The sequence below is a fragment of the Mizuhopecten yessoensis genome, unplaced genomic scaffold (genome assembly GCF_002113885.1).
Source record: "Mizuhopecten yessoensis strain PY_sf001 unplaced genomic scaffold, ASM211388v2 scaffold11173, whole genome shotgun sequence".
NCBI lineage: Eukaryota > Metazoa > Mollusca > Bivalvia > Pectinida > Pectinidae > Mizuhopecten > Mizuhopecten yessoensis.
Window position 1 is genome coordinate 1193640 of NW_018408916.1, and position 9216 is coordinate 1202855.

A 9216-nucleotide genomic window follows, 5' to 3' on the forward strand; every position below is an offset into this window, starting at 1 on the left:
GGTGAAGTAGCAAGAGTTAAATAAGTTTAATGAAAACTATACCTGTTGCTATAGTGAAGTTAGGAAAATGTGAAATTTTCACTAGTGAGCACTGATATAAAGCTGACTCATTATGCAAAAGGTGACATGTGATTTTTAATACTAATTGGATTTCCCCGACATAAAACCATTTTCTTTACGGGTCATCAAATAACCTCCTGCAAGTTAGGGAATAAACAGAAAATCACACTGCTGAATCCATCGAAAAATCTTCTATCTCCTTGACTTACATCAGCCTGAGGAAACCCTGCCAGGGCGGAAAACTAGGATTGTTGGAGAGCAGGAACGTGAGGTATATACACACGCTGAGGAAGTTGTGCATTCCGCCCACTGCATACAGGAAGAAGTAGTACATGTCCTCGTCAATGCTGAAGATTGGTACCTTGCTACAAAACAAACCATGCATGTCAGGTGGTTAAAAATGTCACCATACTTAGGGGACTAGTTTTCGTACCGATGAATTTCTGTTTGATAATGAAATTATTGGAGACAGTTGCAGCCGATTTTCATGTTTTGTTAAACCGCTAATTAGCATCCTTCGACTGATTTATGAGAAAAGGTACAAAACTTAAACGATCCAATGTTTATCACCATGATCTATGATATAATGTCATCATTGATGAAATATAAAACTGTCACGTTTACTACAACATCTTCAAAATTCAAGTTTAGAACAATGTCATGTCTTATAGTATTCAACGGGCTCCAAATATGGGGTTCATTGGATTTATAAATATATCTTACTCACAAGACAAAATACTCATCTATCATGTTATATTGTATGAGTTTCAGTTTTATTTGGTACAAGTTTGCTGTGTAAATTCCAATCGGATTCTTTTATCTTTCCAATATGGTATCACCTGTATCATGGAAGTCATTTGATATTACTTGATGTTTACACACACATCGCAAATACCAATTCATGTCTGACGTAAGTTTCTATCTATGTTTATGAAGCTGTTTTATACTTCCCTGAATCCAGAAATAAAAATGTACTCGATTTATTTGTAGGAGAGTTGTTGTGAAATGCCTTAACTGCAAAACCATGAACATTTGCAACCTTTGGTGTTTTTTTTGCATTACCAGTAGGCTAGTATGGCAGACTTACCTGTTTGTGTCGGAATTGCCCTCCTCATCCTTGGGATCTCGCCATGTGATCATGATGACTGCACAGATCAATATACTCAGAAACAAAGCGGCGTAGTTCATAGGTATCCTGCCAATACATCACAGAACGTTTCAATCAGTAAACTGTCATCAAATGGTTTACCAAATTATACATTCCTACCGACACTGTATCTGACCTAATAAGACAGCGTTCAATTAATTACAAATTAGAACGTTTACCTCTTACTGCGTCCTTCACCATCTGCGTCTGACAGGTGTTTTTTCTAAGTACTTGTCACAACACTGTTAATTAAGTATGATACACCTACCTATGAGGTTTATTTCTTTTAGGCCTTTTTTTAATTTTATTCTGGAGAAACAAGAGAATTATGATAAGACCTTTAACTCCTAGCCATTACCTGACCTTCATTGTTACTGACGGTTAGTGTACAGACCTGAGAGTGGTATACACGCCACATGGCAGCCACGTTATACTTATCTATGAAATTTCATAAAAAAATATTCTAAAGGTGCGGGATAACAATACAAAATACACAGGTTTATAATCCTATGTATCCTAAATAAGGCACTGTAAACAAGAGGCCAGAGGGCCTGTATTGCTCACCTGCATATTTAAGCAATCATGGCAAAATATTCTCAATAAATATTCAACTGTAAAGAAGTTTGATATTATAAATTAATATGCAACAAATGAACTTTTTTGACAAAGCACAAAATTTTGTGACAATCAGTGTGGAGATACTTTTGAAAACATTCAATTTGATAACAACCACAAAGGAAGACTGAAATTAGACTGACCAGAGTTTGATGAGGATTCTCCCGACAGGGTTTGCCAGGACCTTGCGCTGGTACTTAATATCCTGCATGATGTCACTGGACCAGTCCATAAAGCCCCGAATCTTGTTGCTGGGGGTCGACCGGTCCACCTCGTACTTGAACTTCTCCTTGATGTCCTCACGCAGCACACTCTGTCAAAAATTAATGTCAATCGTAACGCAGAACAAATTTAAGGTAAAACTGAGTCAAGAACATTTCTGTAAGGAATGCCCCCTTGGCCCTGTAGCTGATCTATAAATAGCAACAGTGACCTTGACATTGGGACCCTGAGGAATTCCCATAAATATGAACTTGACCTTTGTTACAAATACAAGGTCAAGGTCATATGTAACATAAGGTCACAAAGTCAAAATTATTTAACAAGATCAGCTGTATCATTATCATTTCAAAGTAAAACATAAGGTCAAAGGTAACACAAGGTCAGGGACAAATGTAACACAAGGTCAAGGGTAACACAAGGTCAGGGACAAATGTAACACAAGGTCAAGGTCAAATGTAACATAAGATCACAACGTCAAAATTATTAAATATGATCAACTGTATCATTATCATTTCAAAGTAAAAAAATAAGGTCAAATGTAACACAAGGTCAGGGACAAAGGTAACACAAGGTCAAGGTCAAAGGTAACACAAGGTCAGGGACAAAGGTAACACAAGGTCAAGGTTAAAGGTAACACAAGGTCAGGGACAAAGGTAACACAAGGTCAAGGTCAAATGTTAAATAAAGTCTGTTATAAAACAAGCACATTCACGTATCAGTCTCACCTTGTCCTTGACCCTGAAGTAGATGGTCTGGAGATCCTCTCCTTTAATCACCTCAATTGACATGGTTCCTGCATCGAAGTAGTCCCATGCTTCTTTGTCCAACTTAGTTTTCACAAAAACTGAAGAAAAAATTAAAAGATTCCACTCAGAATTGATGATATTTATGTCTATCCTGTTCCTACTGGCCATTTTTATATAATCATATTGCTATTGGTTTCATCTTTTACAATACATACTACTGTACATAGATTTTTTCCTAGTGTAATTTCCTTGTGAAAATTTTTTAAAGATGAAAATGTATGAAGCTTTCACTTGTAGTTTTGAGATGGTTAGCCCTGTCGTTCTACTTTATTAGAATTGATTACTGTGCGGACATATATGCTGATTCATTTGCCATGAAGCAGGGCAACAGGTCCATACCTTCCTTGGTCATGCCCTTCTCGATGGCCAGTTTGCGGAGCAGGATTTGGAAATAGGCAAAACCACAATCTTGTACTAAATCACAGAGCTCATTGTAGTCGTCGTCTTTTCTCTGGAAATAAAGGACATATAGCTATATATAGACCAAGCTTTTACCAAATACATTCTATATGGTCCTAAAGTGTACTTATTTGGGTTAGGAAGGCCAAATACACATACAGAATATCTGTGTTTCCAGTTAAAGCTGAATAAAAATTAACTTTGAGTATAGGCAGGTCAACATATAAATTTTGGGACATAATTAAACTAGTACAATGTTTTATATGGTATACCATAATATATAATCAGTATATGCATATTTTGGATTTACATTTAATACAAGTGAAGTGACAAGAAATACATAGGTCAGTAACCCAAATCAAACATGAAAATTGAAATAAACCATAAAAAGTCACACTTAAATTGATCTGGAATGGCTAATTGCCAAGATGGACATGTAGACAAAAGCTAATTTTTTAAGATTTATGAATATTTTTTTTTATAAAACATGGTTTCCCAGCTGGCTGATCCCACATGATGTCAATGAGGAATGCAGATGTCAATAATTGACTGGTAAAGTTTACAAAGGAAATGTTTGATCATCTGTTATAAAATGTTTCAATTTACCTCTTTGGCAGATTTTTTAGTCAAATCCTGCAAAAACAAAATTGAATGAATTACAATTCCCCTTGTATGAAAGAAATTGTATGAATTCAAATGATGAAATTTACATTACAGGTATGCAAAATGGACATTGAAAAAGACAAAAACATTTTAACTCAATAATATCTGTAAAACATCAAACCTAAATATACCCTCGCCTCTGCTTTGATGAAAGCAGAGCTAAACAAATCCTGTCAAAGTCAGGCTATTATATTAGCTCTAGATCTGTTGGTGTTTATGATAGACATACAGTGTACATAGTCTATTGACAGAAAAATGTGACATTTTTGAAACCAAGCAAAAAGATGTATGAAATAAGGAGTGCAGGTTGTCATCAAATGATTTTGTTTTGTGCCAGACACACGCATTTTAGATGAATTTTATTGCAAATAAGGAATTTTCAGGCCAAATGAATTTTGAACACATATGTGCCCTGTGACCGTAATATGAGTGAATAAAAATTGTCCTATTCTCTGCATAAAGGTAAAAAAAAAAGAGGATTTGTTCGACAATCATATTTTTCTCTCGTACAAGTTGGTATGTATTTCAAAAAAAATTGACAAAAAAATTGACAAAACCAAACATTTGTTCAAGATTCTTAAAGTTAAATGTAAAATGTTTTCAATGATACATTAATGGCTGTTTATAGTAATAAGTACTTATTCTGGAGAACATTACATCTGAATTCCCAACCCTTTCACTCTGATAGAACATTTCTAGTCACAAAAACGGAACATGTTCTACTTACATGTATAATTTAACTCATGATTCCAGGCATGTGAGGGGTATACATACATATAATAAAATATTTGGCTAAAAGAAGGGATAATTGACCAATCAGAGACCATGAAATCTGACAGTAATAATCAAATCTGAGGAGTATTCAAATCAGGAAACAGAGATGATGTATACATTATGAATAAACAATTTTGGAATAAGAGAGTTGAAATATGTATTGAAGTTTTCCAAAGAATTTTCGACTAGGTATTAAAATGACATGACCTTTGACCTGAGTTTCTGTGTAGTAACTTACCAGCATGTAGGTGTAGGCGTCTGTGACTGTTTTCATTAGAATGATCTCATCAACGGACTCCATCACTTCCTGCAAAAAAGTATTGATGCCTTGCAGTTAGCGATTCAGCAAGGAAATTGAAGCTTTTCTACATTCAACTGAACACAAAACCCAAACATTATAAATATCATACATGTATTAATATATAGTAAAATATCATTCCTTCTGATCCTATATTATTATATATAACTTACTGCAGAGGATCTATTTCAGAATGGTGAGAAATGAATATGTAATATATTGTTCATTCATTTCCATATTTCTTGTCTTCTTGTGGAAACAAGCTTCAATCCAGCATCAATACAAACAGATATCACTGTTAAAACCATGTGTCATGGTCCAAGTTCCATGCACGCTGCTGGAATATGTAATGTAGAGTCAACATGTTCAAATATCTGCTGAAAACATTTGGTAAGTTTTGCAAGCAGCTGCAAATTTCAACCTCCGGAATGAGGATGAATTTATCAAAACAGTGAATATTAGAAAAGAACTTTAATTACTCTATAAGTATACAACATTTGATATAGCGCCCTATCTAGCTAACATAAGTCACTCTAAAGCGCTTCACAGTACATAGATATATGATAGTGAATACAATTAGCATATACATTAATCAATACAATTTTGAGGAATTCGCAGGAGCTGCCTTATCAGGCGCTAACTACTAGTCCTATGCCACCTGGCTAATATCTCCCTATGTGTGTATGCCTGCGTGTGTGCTGGAGATGTAATGCATGTTCTATAAAGTAATTCTTTACAGTTCATATATATATATATATATATGAACTGTGAAGAGCGAAATTTGCATGTGTGAATATGGTTTTCCCTGGTGAAGGGCAAATATTTGACTGAGCCAAACTTTCCTCTATACATACATTATTCTGACGAAGCTTAAGATTTATGAAATATTTCACCCTTTTCTTATGCTACAACAAAATTTCCTATAATCTGACCTTTGCTAAGGTAGCGAATGGATTTTCTGCCTGAATGAAATCCTGGGGAGCGTTTTCTTCACTCATTGATCGAATGACTGTAGCAATTGACATCTTCAGAGTGTAGACCTGGGGAAAAAAGCGTAAGTAAATCGTTCACACCAGATGGATCAGTTCCATATCTTACAGAACATTTTACAGAGTTATATTCCTCAAGGAAGCTGAATCAGTTAATAACAATAATAAATCAGCTTAAAATACAACTATGCTGAATCGGCTAACAACAATGCTGTACCACCCTACAACAATCTTTAAGCTTGCAGAAAAAACCGGATATAACATCCAGTTTGACTTTGAAGTAAATAGCTTGTTAGCCAAATTAAGTTTTCATTTTCTTTTGAGTATGATTTACAGATACCAATGCATCAATCTATGATTATCACAAGAAAGAGTTATGGCAAGACCAGGGGAAAAAAATCTATGGTACAAAGGGCTATAACTCTTGCAAAAGTTGAAACAGAATTTAACAAGAGGCCCATAGGGCCTGTATCGCTCACCTGGATATCTAAGCAATCATAGCAGAATATTCTCCAAATGAGGTCCAAGGGAATATGCCAGACGCTAAGGCCAATCCTTGTAGCATATATATCTGTATTCAATTTTTCATGCCCAGCAATTTTATTTATGGTTATGGCGTGGGGATCTCAACTGTTTCCAAGTTGTGACTCAGAAACTAGGTCCCTACGGTTGTGGCCAGACCCCAGGATCAATTCTAATATCATGACTGCATTTGTCTCTTTTTACCCAGCATTTGTATGTATAGTTTTGAGGTAGGAATTTCAACCGTTTCAAAGTTATGACCCAGGGGTTAAGTCTGCAAGGGAGGGGCAACCCCTGGAGTCAATTTTGATAGCATGACTGCATTTGTCTCTTTTTACCCAGCATTTGTATGTATAGTTTTGAGGGAGGAATTTCAACCGTTTCAAAGTTATGACCCCGGGGTTAAGTCTGCAAGGATGGGGCAACCCCTGGAGTCAATTCTGATAGCATTACTGCATTTGTCTCTTTTTACCCAGCATTTGTATGTATAGTTTTGAGGGAGGAATTTCAACCGTTTCAAAGTTATGACCCAGGGGTTAAGTCTCTAAGGGTGGGGCAGTGCCCAAGGCCATCCTTGGAGCATATGTGCATTCATGATCATCTATTTGTAATCGGCAATTGTCTATATGGTTATAGGATGGGGATCTCAACTGTTTCCAAGCTGGGACTAAGAAACTAGGTCCCTAGGGGTTCGGTCAGACCCCAGGGTCTATTCTAATATTGGGACTGCATTCGTCTCTTTATGACCAGCATTTGTATATATAGTTTTTGAGTGGGGATCTCAGCAGTTTTAAAGTTATGGCCTAAGGACTATGTTTCCAAGTTGCGGGCCAAACCCTAGGGCCATCCTGGAAGCAAATGTGCATTCTTCTCTTTAAATCAGCAATTGTATATGTGGTTATATGGTGGGGATCTCAACCATTTCCAGGCAATAAACTTTTTTTTAGCACCACCCCTTAGCCCGGGGGGTTCAGCCCCACAATTTGTACAATTTTGAATCCCCACCTTCTAGGGATGCTTCCAGTCTAATATGGTTGATATCCATTTCTTAGTTCCAGAGAAGAAGTCGCTTAAAGCAATATAGCCAAATAACCCTTTTTGGTCCCGCCCCTCAGCCCCCGGGGGGGTCATCCCCACCCATTGTACAATTTTGATTTCCCACCACCTAAGGATGCTTCCAGGCAAATTTAGTTAAATTCCAATCAGGGGTTAAGAAGTAGAAGTCGTTTGAAGAAATTGTTGACGAACGGACGACAGATGACGGACGGATGACGACGGACGCCACGGTATGGCATAAGCTCACCTTGGTCCTTTGGACCAGGTGAACTAATAAATAATGCAAATCTTTGTATGATAACTGTTTTTAACAAACATTTTTTATAACATTTGTTTGAAAACTTTTGGACAGGCTGCGGTCACAAGAAATTATATGATTTTCATTTAAATTCTTGATCAAGGGTTATGTGAAAAAAAAGTTTTTGAAGTACTTGATGTGGTAGACTTTCTCCTGTATTGTAAAAATATATACATATCCATTATTTTGAAAAACTGAAGACAATTTCTTGTTGCAGTTAGTTTGATGTGAAACTGTAGACTGACTTGGGTCCAGGACTTGTCCTAGCTAGGTGACTAATAGGTAGATATATACTATCAAGTAATGGCTAACTAAAGGTAGAACTTAGTTGGCATACCTCCATCTGACTGCATCCTTTGAAAACACCCATTCTTAGGATGTGATTCATGTAGTCACAGATCTTGTTGTCAAACACGCACGCCTGGTTGGCAAAGTTACCCTGTAACCACAACAATAGTAAATTTAATGTTGAGAAAAGAAATTGAAAGAAAACATTTCAGTAAGTTTGGGATGTTCTTTGAACATGAATTAANCCCCCCCCCCCCCCCACCAAAAAAAAAATAAAGGCCGAAGAAGTTCTATACAGTTTAAACCAATAATATAAACATATAGAAAGTTCATTCAGTAATAATAATAGGAAGACAATTTCAAGTGTAGTCAAAGTGTGATGTAATAGTGACAAAAAGTTGGATAATTACCGAACAGAATTCCACAAGTGTATCAAATAGCTGGCATATGAGCGCCATGGATTTGTCGTTGACGCTCCCGTACAAGATGTCCAGAAATCGCGTTGTCTCTGCCACTAAGTTAGCAGACTTTATATTGTCCGGTTGTTCTCGCAAGTAATCCTGTAGGTCACGATACTGATTGTCACACATGAGTCCCAAAATCCTTAACACAAGTTCAATATAACCATCATCCTCAAACTCCAGGTCACCAGACTGGCCGAAATCTTCACCCAGCAACTCTTTGATTTCATCCTCATCCAGGTCTTCCTCCTCTTCCTCCTCCTTACGCAGATAGAAAATCACAGTTAAATTCATCAACAACAACTATGTAATGGTCCAGATCACAATTAGAACTGTAAGCTAAAGGCTAACTAATACCCCCGATCCTATATAAACCAGAACTGTAAGCTGTAAGGCTTACTAAGGCAAAGCTATATAGTCTCCCACCAGTAACAAGTATTTCGCACAAAGGGGCATAACTCCACAAAAAAGGGTTGAAATTCCAAATTAAAATGCCAGTGCACCACTACATAAGATACAAATCATTCATGCAAAGTTTCAATGAAATCCACCTGTTAGTTAAGGAGTATTTGCACGGACAAGTATTTTGCACAAAGGGGCATAACTCCATCAAAGGGG

At 36.6% G+C, this 9216-nt stretch overlaps 1 protein-coding gene across 1 annotated transcript in view; it reads right to left on the reverse strand.

Annotated features, from left to right (window-relative positions):
• LOC110467456 overlaps positions 1 to 9216 on the reverse strand; it is a 77183-nt gene that overhangs the window by 10339 nt on the left and 57628 nt on the right. The window contains exons 52-61 of the mRNA XM_021524637.1: positions 8548 to 8859; positions 8187 to 8288; positions 5917 to 6024; positions 4925 to 4993; positions 3856 to 3882; positions 3190 to 3301; positions 2770 to 2888; positions 1966 to 2135; positions 1148 to 1255; positions 270 to 425 (exon numbers count right to left, since the gene is read on the reverse strand). Of these exons, the coding sequence (XP_021380312.1) occupies positions 270 to 425; positions 1148 to 1255; positions 1966 to 2135; positions 2770 to 2888; positions 3190 to 3301; positions 3856 to 3882; positions 4925 to 4993; positions 5917 to 6024; positions 8187 to 8288; positions 8548 to 8859 (1283 nt within the window). The remainder of the gene's footprint in view (positions 1 to 269; positions 426 to 1147; positions 1256 to 1965; positions 2136 to 2769; positions 2889 to 3189; positions 3302 to 3855; positions 3883 to 4924; positions 4994 to 5916; positions 6025 to 8186; positions 8289 to 8547; positions 8860 to 9216) is intronic.